Source organism: Mastomys coucha, unplaced genomic scaffold, assembly GCF_008632895.1.
Source record: "Mastomys coucha isolate ucsf_1 unplaced genomic scaffold, UCSF_Mcou_1 pScaffold21, whole genome shotgun sequence".
In the NCBI taxonomy this organism is placed as follows: domain Eukaryota; kingdom Metazoa; phylum Chordata; class Mammalia; order Rodentia; family Muridae; genus Mastomys; species Mastomys coucha.
The window spans coordinates 37,614,351-37,628,944 of NW_022196904.1; the positions used below are offsets into that span (position 1 = coordinate 37,614,351).

At 46.0% G+C, this 14,594-nt stretch overlaps 1 protein-coding gene across 2 annotated transcripts in view; it reads left to right on the plus strand.

Moving 5' to 3' along the window:
* Positions 1–14,594, plus strand: part of LOC116102241 (nodal modulator 1) — a 53,119-nt gene that overhangs the window by 37,333 nt on the left and 1,192 nt on the right. For both annotated transcript variants that reach the window (XM_031386696.1, XM_031386697.1), the window contains exons 25-30: positions 1,148–1,289; positions 4,324–4,407; positions 6,254–6,364; positions 7,811–7,912; positions 12,244–12,363; positions 14,230–14,322. In XM_031386696.1, coding sequence (XP_031242556.1) covers positions 1,148–1,289; positions 4,324–4,407; positions 6,254–6,364; positions 7,811–7,912; positions 12,244–12,363; positions 14,230–14,322 — 652 coding nt within the window. The remainder of the gene's footprint in view (positions 1–1,147; positions 1,290–4,323; positions 4,408–6,253; positions 6,365–7,810; positions 7,913–12,243; positions 12,364–14,229; positions 14,323–14,594) is intronic.

A 14,594-nucleotide genomic window follows, 5' to 3' on the forward strand; every position in this document is an offset into this window, starting at 1 on the left:
GCCCTCCCCCAGGCTGCAGGTGTGTGCCCTCCCCCAGGCTGCAGCTGTGTGCCCTCCCCCAGGCTGCAGGTATGTACCCTCCCCCAGGCTGCAGGTGTGTACCCTCCCCCAGGCTGCAGGTGCATGCCCTCTCCCAGGCTGCAGGTGTGGGCCCTCCCGCAGGTTGGCCACACTGGGACTCTGATCTAGAAATGCCTCCCAGGGTTACACATTGACTGAATCTGGGGGGGGACTTTGAGGTAAGGTAGAGGTCAGAAAGGTGACTCTGCTCTTCTTGTGATACGTAGGTGACTACTACCCACCTTCCACTGTGTCCCCCACTTCATGCCCTCCTTCCAGTCACCTGCTGCCCACTCAACAGCATACTCTCTGAAAACTTGTCTGTGGCAGCCTAGTGCCTTGCTTAAAAAAAAAAAAATGCATGTTTAAATGTATTTGAAATATGATTATGTTTTTAAGGGGAGGAAACATAATAATGAGCAGAACTTGCAGAATTTGAAAGAGGGTCAATAATGGAAAGTTAGCTTTCTGGCTGTATGTGGTGGTGCACACCGTTAATCCAAAACACACGCAGGTAGGGTTGTGAGTTCCAGGCCAGGCCGGATTTACATAGTGAGTTCCAGGATGGCCAGGGCTACACAGATCCTGTTTCGAAAAAAAAAAAAACAAAATTAAATGGAACCAAAAAAACCAGCAAAACCCCACCAAATAGACAGACAGACAGACAGACAGACAGACAGACAGACAGACAGCCTTTCTATTCTTGCCTCCTCGACCTCCAGCTCCCCTTCCAGGAGGGGTCCAGAATTTCCATTTCTTCAGAGTACTCTCAGAGACAGTTGAGTGGTAGCCACCAACCCTGTGCATATGGGCAGACATACAAACATGCGTGCTTACGTGGGTTTATAAAAGCACTTTGGATGAAGAATAATCAGGTCAGGTTTAGAAAAGGGGATCATTTCAACTGACTATGTGGGATGAAAATCCTCATGAGTTATTTACATTATCCAGTGCTTCATAGTTTCAAATCACCAGGGGTGGAAGAATCCCTACAGAGCAGATTTGCACTGGAACCGCTGGTAAACAAGTGCCCTGTGCGTCAGAGGACTGAAGGTGTTATATTCCATTTCTTCTCTTGTCACCCCAGCTGCTACGGCACGGTGTCTTCTTTAAATGGAGAGCCAGAGCAGGGAGTCGCAGTGGAGGCTGTGGGGCAGAAGGACTGCAGCATCTATGGAGAAGACACGGTGACAGATGAGGAGGGGAAGTTCCGGTTACGTGGACTGCTGGTGAGGCTGTGTGCTTCGTTGGGTATTTCCCTCTTGCTGTCAGCGGTGTTCTTGTGGGATAGCCTAGGTCAACGGGCTGGAGGGGGGACTCTGGAATCCCCGTGCCCCTATTTTTGCTGACAGGGTGTGTGTTTAGACAACGTGTCTGTTTTGTTCTGTGGGAAAATAAGGCCCCTAAAGGGGGATTGGCATAGCTTTGCCCAGTGCTGAAATCTCTTGAACCAGCAGGCTTCCATGGTTCAAATCACGCTCAGCACCACTATCTTCCATCTTCCTACGAGGATGGCCCATTAGGCCCCACTCAAAGCATTCCACTGCCTGCTAAAGCCAAAGTCCCCAGATCTACATCCTTCCAAACCAAAACTTGGTCAGGCCTATCACAGCAATACCAGAGTCCCTGGTACCAACTTCTGTCTAGTTAGGGTTTCCATTGCTGTGAAGAGACACCATGACCAAGGCAAGTCTTATAAAGGACAGCATTTAATTGGGGCTGGCTTACAGGTTCAGAGGTTCAGTCCATTATCATCAAGGCAGGAGCATGGCAGCGTTCAGAAAGACATGGCACTAGAGGAGAAGGCTGACTCCCAGGCAGCTAGGAGGAAGGTCTCAAAGCCCACCCCCACAGTGACACACTTCCTCCCACAAGGCCACACCTCCTAGTCATGCTACTCTCTGGGCCAAGCATATTCACCACAGCTGGAGATGCCTTCGTAGGTTAAGGATCTCAGATCCACTTTAGTGACCCCTGGCAGCCTTTGCTTGTCTCACTTAGCTGGCCAGGGCACCTGTAGAGAAATCTCTGACAAGGCATGGCTGCTTCATGACCAAAATCAGGTGGGAGAGGAAAGGGTTTATTTCACGTCACTGCTCATCATCAAAGGACAGCAGGGCATGAATTCAAACAGAGCAGGAGCTCATGCAGAGGCCATGGAGGGGTGCTGCTGACTGGCTTGCTCAGCCTGCTCTCTTATAGAACCCAGCACCATCAGTCCAGGGATGGCCCCACCCACAGTGGGTGGGGCTCTCCCATATTAGTCACTGATTAAGAAAATGTCCCACAGACTCACAGGCAAATCTCTTCCAAAATGACTCTAGCGTGTGTCAGCTGGCATAGCTAGCCAGCATAGCTGCCAAAGGCTGCAGGCAAATCCTTGGTTCCTCGAAGATGTAGCCTGCAGGCCCTAGCACTGAGGCAGGTGGCAGTGGCCACTGTTTCCAGAGTTAGTAGTATCATCTCCCCTCTTGAGTCTCTTCCCCTCAAGGAGCAAATAACTATGTAACTGGGATGTCCAGGCCTAATGGCACACATGTCTAATTGTGGCCTCCCCTTTAACCAGCTACACAGTGTTTTATTTATTTTTAATAGCGTTTTATTCTTTGCGAATTCCACACACTATATTTTGATAGTCCTTCCCCTCTTCAGCTCCTCCCAGATTCTCTCCACCTTCTTACTTGCCCAGCTTTGTTCCTTTTCTTTCTTCAAACAAACAAACACAAAGACAGAAAAGCTGAAATAAAGCATGGGATTCGTTGGCCGACTGCTCCCGAGCAGGGACTGCCCTAGAGTGGTCGGTGGTACTCAGTGTCACTTAATTGAAGAAAACTGATTTTTCTCTATCCCAGAGACCATCAATTCCAGACAGCTTCTTGGGTATGGGTGGGTCTTTGTGCCCACTTCTCCATGCTGAGGTTTTTGTCTGGCTTAAGCTGAAGGTCTGTGTGCTCTGACACATTCTCTGAGTTCATATGTGTGTCTGCACTGTTGTATGTCATCAGCCTCTGGCTCTTACAGCCTTTCTACACAGGCCCCTGGGCAATAAGGTGAAGGGTGTGGTAACAGGCACCCCATTAGGGATGAGCACCCCAAGTCTTTTACTCTCTGCATGTTATCCAGTTGTGGATTTCTATGCCATTGTATTGCTATGTTCATCCAGCATCACAGTAATGGTTGCAGTAGGCTTTCCTGCAGGCCCATGGCTTGTCTGTGCTTACATTCTTAGCAGCTGTAGCAGTGTCAGGAATGGGTTCCATCCTGTGGAGCAGTCCCTAAATCCAACACTAAAGAAGATAACAAGGCGATCGATCCGTTACTCCTGTGACATTAGTGCCACCATCTCACTAACGGGCACGTCGTGCACACAAACTGTGCTGTTGGCGGCTGGGAGTTGATACCAGAGCTGTTTCTTTTTTTTTTTAACTTTAAAAAAAAAGATTTAATTTATTTATTTTATGTATGTGAGTACACTGTAACTGTACAGATGGTTGTGAGCCTTCATGTGGTTGTTGGGAATTGAAGTTTTAGGACCTCTGCTCACTCTGGTCAGCCCCACTCACTCAGTCCCTGCTCACTCTGGCCCAAAGATTGATTTATTATTATACACAAATACACTGTAGCTGTCTTCAGGCAATCAGAATAGGGCGTCAGATCTCATTACGGGTGGTAGTGAGCTACCATGTAGTTGCTGGGATTTGAACTCAGGACTTTTGGAAGTCAGTGCTCTTACCCGCTGAGCCATCTCACCAGCCCAACCAGAGCTGTTTCAATAGGACTTTTAGTGAACATAATAATAATCCTATAAATTTGAGTATTAAAACAAAGACATAAATAAGGACATTTAAGAAGTCTTTTTTTTTTTTTTTTTAAGAAAAATAGCCTCAAATCCTGTCCATTATAAGGATCATCAGTGTGGTTCCAGTTGTAACTGGATGTGTACAGGTCAAGGATTGGGTGAGCAGAGGGGGGAAGAGTCTACAAGAATAAGGGAAATGGGTGTAATCAGGAAACAAGCCACATTTAACCCATGAGTCAGGAAATGAGCATGGACTACAGTAGAACGGGTTATAGCGCCGGGTTATAGCACTGGCAACATCTTGTCACACATGCACTTCTCAAAGGGTCTCATTGGAAAGTGGACAGTGCAGACTGGGAAATGGGGGTTCACAGATATCCTGTGTGGTGACCACTTGTAGCAAAGTCACTCTCAGGTCACGTGTGACAGACTTTATAGAGACGTAACAACGGGTATCTTCGTAGCCAGGGTGCATGTACCACGTACAGCTGAAGGCAGAAGGCAATGACCACATCGAGCGGGCGCTGCCCCACCATCGGGTGATTGAGGTGAGTAAGTGTCACTCTTGCCATGGCAGGGCTGTGGCTTCCCCTTAGTGCTCTCGGGGATAGGGCTGTAAGTCCTAACTCGGCATCCTTGTGAGTGGCGTCTGAAGAGGGGCTTTATCTTGGTCTGGTCTTTTTTTGTGTACATGTGTGGTAATGTCTATGTGTGTGGGTGTGTACACTTGTGAAGACGTGTGTGGAAGCTACAGGTCGATGCCAGGCATCTTCCTTGATTGCTCTTACTCACTGAGGTACGGTCTCTCGCAGAACCTGGAACTCACAGATTCAGCTAGTTCGGCCAGCCAGCTTGCCCTGGGGAGCCCTTGTCTACACTTCCTGAGTGCTGGCATTATAGGCTGGCCACCTTGCCCACCTGTCTTTTATATGGGCTCTGGGGATCTGAACTTTAGCCTTGACACTTGTGTAGCAAGTGTTTTATCCACTAAGCCATCTCCACAACCCTTAGGAGAGGTTCTTTCAAAAAAAAAAAAAAAAAAAAAAACTAATTATTTAGCTGGGCCATAGTAGTGCATGTTTTGAATACTAGCACTCAGGAGAGAGAAGTAGGTGGATCTCTGAGTTCAAAGCCATCCTGGGCTACAAAACCAGTTCTAGAACAGCCAGGGCTACACAGAGAAACCCTGCCTTGAAAGACAAAAATCCAATTATTTAATATTTTTTATTTATTCTTTGAGAATTTCACACATATATAATGTATTTTAATCACACCCCCGTCCTCCCTTTCTAACTCCCTCCAAATCTTCCTTGACATCCCTCCCAAATTCACGTCTTCCTCTTATTTCAATGACCCACTGAGCGCTGTCCATACACGCATGGGGGTGTGGCCATCTGCTGGAGCATGGGTTTCCTGTCATTGGCCACACCCTCAAAGGAAAATGACTCTCCCTCCCCCAGAAGCTGTCAACTGCCAGTAGCTCCTGCTAGGTCTTGGCCCCCCATCTATGCAACGACTTTGACTGGCTTGTCATGTTGTGGTAACTGCAGCTTCTGTGAGTTCATGAGGGCACTGGCCATCGAGTGTCCAGAAGGTGGCTTTCATAAGTTCCCCTACCACCCTCTTACCTTCTTTCCAATGTCCCCTGGGTCTTTGAGGTGGTGGCTTGATGCAGATGTCCCATTTAGACACGAGCGCTCATAGTCACTGTTCTTAGCAACTGGACGACTGTGAGTCTCTGCACTGACCATTGTCCACTGCAAAGATAAGCTGAGTAGCACAGACCTGTGGGTATCTAAACATACATATTTCAGAGAGTTACCCTCTAGGGCCTGTAGCCTCTCGCCGATGGGCTTTGGGCTCATGCATTCCACAGGAAGTGGCTCGGACACTATTAAAGTGGTGTTCTCCTTTCCTGCTAGCCTGGAGGGTTTCAGGGTGCAGAACTGCCTGTCAAGGCCTAAAGAGCAGGACATTTGGAGCAGGGCGGTGGGCCCTGTCGACTTGCTGACCTGAAGCTGCATTGATGGCCTCTGCCATTTTAAATGCTGGGCCGCTGCTCACACCAGAGAGCTTTCCTGATTTTCCTTTTCATGCTCGGGGCAGGCTCTTGGGCAACAGTGTAGACTGTAGTCAAGCAGGTCTGAAAGAGCAGTGAGCCTCTGGTGTCCCCACGGGGTGTGGGCACAGACAGCCAGGGCTCGACCCTTCCTGGGGCTGCCAGACGAGCTTTTAAAATATGTTGGCAGGCAGTGAAAACTTAGAAAATAAATACCCTCACGTAATGCTGTGTCTGTGGGCTGTTAGCCCGTTGCTTGCCGTGTGTGCCTGAGATAGACCCATTTGGAAGCCGGTCCTGCACTCTGCTCAGTGTGCCCCCCTTTCTCTCTTCAGGTTGGGAACAATGACGTGGACGACGTAAACATCATAGTTTTCCGGCAGATCAACCAGTTTGACCTGAGTGGAAATGTGATCACTTCCTCCGAGTACCTGTCTACCTTGTGGGTAAGAGTCCTGAAAAAGACTCAAGAGTCAGTGGGAGAGATGCTTGTCCCATCCAGCTCTGGCTTTAGCTTGCTCCATGGGGAGCTGGCCAGACAGCTGCCTGCTGCAGGTCACACCTGGCTTGGGAGCTGATTATCAAGTGATGGGAGAGAGTCTGGTTTGGGGTGTTCAAGTTGTCAGCCCTCAGTCTGTCAGACTGCAGTAGAGCCAGCCCCATGAAGGCTCAGCACAGTGGAGTGCCCACTGCAGGGCACAGTACACCCTGTGCAGTTCATTCTCCTAGTTTGGGTGCTGAGCATGGCCTGAGCCAGGCGGTCTGGGAGCTGCTCCCCTGGCTGTCTTGGCCACATATCACACTCTGATCCCTCTGTTCTCTCTTTTAACACCAGAACCTTGGACACGGTGACCTTAGCCTTTCTACCAGCTCTGACAAATTCCACAGAAAATGTAGAGCTTTTATAAAAAGGCTTGTGACCTCTGGGAGAGGTTAATGGTTTGTCCTGGGTCTGGGCAGTATGCTTAGAACACAGTGGAAGTTAGCCCAGTGAGAATGTGCGTGGCCTCTGACTTGCTCTCAGTATGCCTAGTCGGGACCTGGATGGCATCTGTGTTGGGTTGGATGGATAGTGTCAGAGTGCTGTGAAGGTGAGTGTGGGCTGAGTAGCCACACTCCCATGGTGGGGGAAGTATGGGAGTGAGGATGGTACCGCAGCCTGGTTTTACCTGGTTGGTGCTGGGCTAGAATTTTGGCTCAGGGTTCAGATCACTTGAATTTTCTATAAAAGCTAGAAATCAGGGTCAGCTGAAATCACCTCCCTTTCCAGGTAGCCAGTGAATTAAAATTTATCTGCAAAGCTGTATATGGCCAAACAGCACAGACATGGTCTGGCCCTCGTGACCTCTGCCTTGGCCTGGGACTGTGGCTCCCTCCTGCGCCCTGGTGAAGGGAGAGAGGGTGGCCACTATTCCTGGAGACGAATGCAGAGCCAGAGCTTGTAGGAAGCTGCTGCAGATCCAAAGGCCAAGACGGCGCACACTTGTAGTTCAGGTCCCAGTGAATGAGGTCACATGGGTGACCTAACACAAGCTGGGTGAGGTGACGCTGCCTCAGGATGAGTCTGTGTAGCCCCAGGTGTGTTCAGCTCTCTGGGGCTCTGCGGAGGCATAGTGTGTTGTCTTGAGGACGAGTGACATCGTTTAGAAAGTGCACGCGTGGCACACGGAGGCTTTTCTCTTTCCTCTTTGCCACCAAGGCATTACTGAATGTTGGCCTTGCTCACCCTGGAGTCTTGGGGCTGAGGACTGTATCCTGATGCCTGCTGGAAGGGGAACTGCTGCTTTCTCATCAGTTATATCCTCACATTCTGACCTCGAAAGGCCTGCCCCATGTGCAATGAAGTAAAGTCAGCTCAGGATCTTAAGCTGCGCTCTCTCCTTTCTGTGCAGGTGAAGCTGTACAAAAGCGAAAGTCTGGACAACCCCATCCAGACGGTGTCTCTGGGCCAGTCGCTCTTCTTCCACTTCCCACCCCTGCTCCGAGATGGTGAGGTAAGCCAGGCTGGGGACACACCAGCTTTGTGAATGACTCTCACTTCTTAGTTTATTTATTTATTTATTTATTATTGTATAGTATGAATTTATTATGTCTCTAGAACACTAAGTTGTTCTTACAGTTCAATTTTCTACATAGAAGCAAGTTTGGGCCAGAAAAAATTATAAACTATTTATTTATGTAACAATCAGAGAGTGCAAGAAAAATAAATGATTAAATATTAATGTGGTCCACATGTTCTCAAGGATGATCTTAGTTTTAAAACAAAAGCTGTTGGAAGCAAAGCAGAGTTACTGAAAATAAGTACTTCTGTAACCTTGAGGAGGGAGAGGCCTCGTGCATCTGCTCAGTTTCAGGGACTCCTTGAGGCTTCTAAGTTGTTTACTTCCTGGATTTGAGGGGTGTCTTTTATAACTTCCTGACTCCTGGGTTTCCTCAAAGATGAGATTTTTAAATTTTCATCTCTGAGGAAATTGCTGTGCAACTGTGTGTAGAAATTGTGAATGTGGGTGTATGTTCCACAGCATGTGGATGGAGATCACAGGACAACCTTATGGAGTTATGTCTCTTCTCCGACTCAATCTCAAGTAGCTAGACTTAAACAATAAGCTTTGATATATATGCTGAGCTATCTCGCTGGCCTCCAAAATAGACTTTTTTTTTGTTATTGATTTAAGTTTTATTGCATTATGATGAGAAAAGGTACATGATTTCAATTTATCTGAATTTGTTAACATTTAAAAACATATTTTAAGTAAATAGAATTAAATCACATTCTTGTTTCCCTTTTGTACCCCAACTCTTCCCAGAGTCCTCCCTTCAATACATACAATATCTTTTTTGGTCATATTCCTTAAAATTTATAAAATATTATAACAATAAAAATGAGTATTATAAAAGTTGTTTGATATAAAACAACAATCAATTTAACAGTCTTATGTAGATGCTTGTCTACAGCAATACTGAAAATACATACATTTTTCTCAATATAAATTTTAAATAACTCCAAACATATTAACTGTATATTTTTAAAATAATAAATCACTACTAGTATTTTCTTAAATGAACATAAATATATAGTCTTTTTGTTTGTTTGTTTTATATTTAGTAGAGCTTAAAATCTTGGCTCTTGCTGTGGTACAAGCCCAAAATAAGAACAATTTTTAGACATTGGATTTCATTGTAATAAGGCTGTGCTTCAGTGACCAAAGGATTTTACCTCCATCGTAGCTAAACTGAGAGTTGACAGTTCTGCTGCGCCAAGGAATGAATTATAGGCACAATTTTTGAATACAGACTTCCTGCTATGGTCAAAGCTCTTTGACTTGAGTGAGTGACTTTATTCTCAGCCCACAGAGAACAGGTTACATTCATTTAAGAAATGGTGAATGTATTAAGATAGTCTATCTATAAAATCATTCACTAACAGTTTCAATAAACAGTTCTAATAGTTCTGCTTGGAGGGTGGCACAGACATTAGGTGAGGGTAAGAATATGGTTCATTGGCTGTGATGATTTTGAAAAGCATTTATCTCAGAGAAAGAGTAAGTTATAAAATCCTCTTCTTCAAACTTGATACAAGAGTTACAAACATCAAGTTACAAACATCATTCAGTCTCACTCTTTGTTGTTTTCAAACAAGCCACCTCCCAAGTTGTCTACCTTTCTTTTGGTTGTATAAATACTTTTGAAATATGTAAGCTGTTCTGAAAACCATAGTATAGTGTAAAAACATGAAATAAACAATACTACTAATAGAGAGGCTGAGATAGGAGAAGCATGATTTCAAGACTGTTATGTGGTACACAGCAATACACTGTCACGTACAAACAAACTGAAAGTGTATATGAATTGTACAATGTTGGACCTATTTCTCCAATTATCAAATTAGAGAGACCATTGGATGACAGACAACAAATTTCTAATTCTTCATATTTTTGGATTTCAATCGATTAGGATATGTTGGTAATATTAATTTTCATATTAAGATATTAAGAAAAAGTAATTGTTACTTTCTGTTGTTTTTGTTGTAAGAAGTAGAATTAGGTTTGTGTGGATTTGTTGAAAGATTACTTTCTTGCTTCTTCTAGGGTATAGTTTTGCTCCTTATGTTGGTGTTTTTCATCTATTATCTTTTGTAGGGCTGGATTTGTGGAAAGATATTGTATAAATTTTGTTTTGTCATGGAATATCTTGTTTTCTCCATCTATGGTAATGGAGAGTTTTGCTGGGTATAGTAGCCTGGGCTGGCATTTGTGTTCTCGTAGGGTCTGTATGACATCTGCCCAGAATCTTCTAGCTTTCATAGTCTTTGGTGAGAAGTCTGGTGTAATTCTGATAGGCCTGCCTTTATGTTACTTGACCTTTTTCCTTTACTGCTTTAAAAATTCTTTTTTTGTTTAGTGCATTTGGTGCTTTTATTATTATGTGTTGGGAGGAATTTCTTTTCTGGTCCAGTCTATTTGGAGTTCTGTAGGCTTCTTGTATGTTCATGTATGTTCTTGTATGTTCTCTTTCTTTAGGTTAGGGAAGTTTTCTTCTATAAGTTTGTTGAAGATATTCACTGGCCTATTACATTGGGAGTCTTCACTCTCTTCTATACCTATTGTCCTTAGGTTTGGTCTTCTCATTGCGTCCTGGATTTCCTGGATATTCGGGGTTAGGAGCTTTTTGCTTTTTGCATTTTCTTTGACTGTTGTGTCGATGTTTTCTATGGTGTTTTCTGCCCCTGAGATTCTCTCTTCTATCTCTTGTATTCTGCTGGTGATGCTTGCATCTATGACTCCTGATTTCTTTCCTAGGTTTTCTTTCTCCAGGGTTGTCTCCCTTTGTGATTTCTTTATTGTTTCTGTTTCCATTTTTAGATTCTGGATGGTTTTGTTCATTTCCTTCACTTGTCTGATTGTGTTTTCCTGTAGTTCTTTAATGGATTTTTGTGTTTCCTATTTAGCTGTTTACCTGTGCTCTCCTGTATTTCTTTGAGGATGCTATTTATGTCTTTCCTAAAGTTCTCTATCATCATCATGAGACGTGATTTTAGATCTGACTCTTGCTTTACTGATGTGATGGTGTATCCAGGACTTGCTATGGTTGGGGAATTGGCTTCTGATAATGCCAAGTAACCTTGATTTGTGTTGTTTATTTTCTTATGCTTGCCTCTTGTCATCTGGTTATCTCTAGTGCTACCTGTCCTTGCTAAATCTGACTGGAGCCTGTCCTTCCTGTGATCCTGGTTGTGTCAGAACTCCTCAGAGTCAAGTTGTATCTGGGATCCTGTGATTCTGGGATCCTGTGATCCTAGGCTTGTTAGAGCACCTGGGAGTGGAGCTTCCTCTGGGTGTTGTGGGTGTGTTTATAAAAGCAGTACATATGCTTAGCAGGAGGCTTGGGAAAAAAAATTGAAACATCGGACATAATGCCACATCTAGAACTAAGAAGTAGGAGGCTGTTGATTGGCTTCTTTTGGGTCTTTTTCAGTGTGTGTGCATGTGTGTGCGTGCGTGTATATGTTTGTGTGTGTGTGCATGTGCGCGCTTTCCTGTGTGTGTATGTAGTGTATATATGTATGGGTTTGTGTGTGTGTCTGTGTGTCTCTGTGTATATGTGTGTGCATGCATGCTTATGTGTAGTGTATGTTTTTGTTTGTGTGTGTGCGCCTGTGTTTATATGTGCCTGTGTATGTGTTTGTGTATGTATGTGCTGTGTGTATGTGCATGTGCATGTGTTTGTATGTATGTGAGTGGTGTGTATGTGTGCCTGTGTCTGTGTGTGTATGTAGTGTATGTGTGTCTTTGTATATGTGCACACATGTGTGCATGTGTGTATGCCTTTGTCTGTGTGTGTGTGTGTGTTTGTGTAGTGTATGTTTGTGTTTAATGTGTGTGCCTGTGTATATGTATGCCTGTGTATGTGTTTGTGTATGTATATGCTTATATGTACGTGCATGTGTCTACACTTGTGTGTGTGTATGCAAGTTTTCTAGAACTTTCCAGCTTAAGAGCCAATCAAGTCAGCCTCATTTTCCATTAGTGCCAGCTCCCACAGCCCATCACACCATTTTGCGTCAGAACCCCCTTGTAAGCACTTGTATGTTTCTCGAAGCTGGTCCTTAAGGACTGTAAACACCCAGACCTGATATGCTCATGAAGAAGTACCGCGGCCATGACAGTCTTCCCAGAAGACGTAGGCCGTGTCTGTTATAGCCTGAAAGTTGGTGACCATGGGTTGGATGCACAGACTCGGGGAGGTTCTTCACAAAATGTGAAGTGCTGTGCATGGCTGCCATGTCTCCCCTGCCTTGCCTGAGCTGTCTGTCCTACACCCACAGAACTACGTTGTGCTGCTGGACTCCACACTCCCCAGATCCCAGTATGACTACGTCCTGCCGCAAGTCTCGTTTACTGCAGTGGGCTACCACAAACACATCACTCTGGTTTTCAGTCCCACGGTAAGTAAGAGTGGGAAGTTAAAACAAATTCTTAGATGGAGGTCATGATCACAGCCATCTACCACCTGCCACATCACTTTCCCATCTTGGATCTCCCCAGACACCTTGCTTCCGGTCTGCACTAACGCTTGCTGTCAGGCAACTAGTCATGAGCAAGCAGAATTACTTAGGTCACTGGCTTGGGATGTGAGGAGGAAGGACACCATTTCCCTTTGACCTGTGGCATTACATTCCTTCATTAGGACTCCCTAGTGTGTAGCACTAACTTCAGCTTCATGGGCAATGCGTAAGACACAGGAGTGTGTAACTGTCAGCGGGCATGGGTACAGTGCTGCCAGAATTATTTGACCAGTGCATTACCAGGGAAAACAGGAAGCAGGTTGACAAGATGACCATGGGTAAAGAACCTGGTCAATTCATCAGCCCCTGTAGTGGGCCGTCACTGTTTCCATTAAAAGCCAGTGTGTTCCACATTCAGGAGATCATTTCAGTTGCTTCTGGGAGCTTGTGTGTGGTGGAACCACTGTTAACTTAACAGAGACGTCTCTGGTGGAAGAGGTAGGTTCCAGGTCTAAGTGAATCCCCCAGGGTCATGGACTCTGAACATGATCAGGGCTGAGAGTAGAGCCCCAGAGACTGCCTTACAAAAGAGAAGCTGTGCCATTGAGATTGGTCAGCCTGTAAGGGCACTCACTACCAAACCTGATGACCTGAGTTCAGACCTGGAACTCCTACCAGTTATCCTCTGACCACACATATGCATGGCACATGCAGACATGTGCACGCTCACACACACACATGCGCATGCGCGCGCACACACACACACACACACACACACACACACACACACACACACACACATACACACACACAAAATGCTCATTGCTTCTGGGACAAGTAAGAATTTAATATACGTTTCTTTGAGATGTCCGTGGAGCACTAGACTCTGTATGTAGCTGTACTGTTCTCATATGGAGACACCATGTGTCTCAGTCTGTTCAGGCTGCTAAGAAATCCACTTTAGAGCAGGTTCCTTACAAGCAGCAGCTGCTCCTCATGGTTCTAGCACCTGGGATTGGCGATCTCACTGGCAGATACAGTGAGTGAGTGCTCAGCTCCACTCTGCTCCATCAATGGCGCCCATAGCTGTGCCTCGAACCACAGGTGGCTGAACCAGTTCCTCTCAGCCTGACTTAAAAGGGCACTGACCTCATTCACAAAGGATCTTCTCTCATTGCTTAATCCCCTCTAAAAGTGGTGTCCCCAGACCCTTCTGTCAGTATGTCATCTGGGTTTCAAATATGAAAGGTCTCAACAGAGGAATTTGGGGAAGGCGGTGTTCATAACCCCATCGCACGCTGTATCCAGCTCATTCCCAGGTGGCAAACATGCAGCTCGCTGCTGGCTTTCAGCTCTGGCATTTGAGCTTCTGAGTGTTTGTCAGTCTTGTCTTTGGAACTGATAGAGGAGTTGCTGAGTCGAGGATGTGCAGAGCCAGGGATGGAGCTCTGTGGTAGAGCCCTTGTCTAGCACAGAGCTCTGAGCTGCATCCCCAGCACACATCAGCCAGACATCTCAGCACTCAGGAGGTAGGGTTCAAGGTCATCCTCAGCCAGAGTGAGTTTATTTGTGATAGTAGGGGAGAATTCTAAGCCACTGGAGTCTCCTTGTACCTGAATTCCAGATCTGAGTCTCAGGGGTTAGGAGGACTCAGGTGATTCACACCTGTACACCAGTTCATGTCTTTTTGGATATCAAGGGATTCTGGGTAACCTTGGGTGCCTATGTGGGTGGCTGAGTGGGTTGAAGCTCTGGAGGACAGTGGTTGATGAGAACGTAGGAGGAGTCACGGCTGTCTTGTTGCAGAGGAAGCTACCTGAGCAAGACATTGCACAGGGGTCCTATATTGCCCTGCCTCTGACGCTGCTGCTCCTGTTGGCGGGCTACAACCATGACAAGGTAGGGAAGCCAAGGCCTCATGGGAAGGCGGGGGTCAGGAGGCAGGCCATGGGAGGGTGCCCGGTGTCACAGAAGTTGTAGATGGTTAAGGTTGGAGGGGACCAGGCAGCTTCCTACATCTTCTTTCGGGGTGTTAATTCCAGTGACGTAATTCCTAATCCTTAGGGAGGTGTTGCCCGTAGAAAGTTACAGCCTCCGTGTAAAACCTCCCTGCCAGCCTTCTGCAGGCAGGGGTGCCCACGAGGAGATGCACGGGGGGGTGGGGGGGTGCC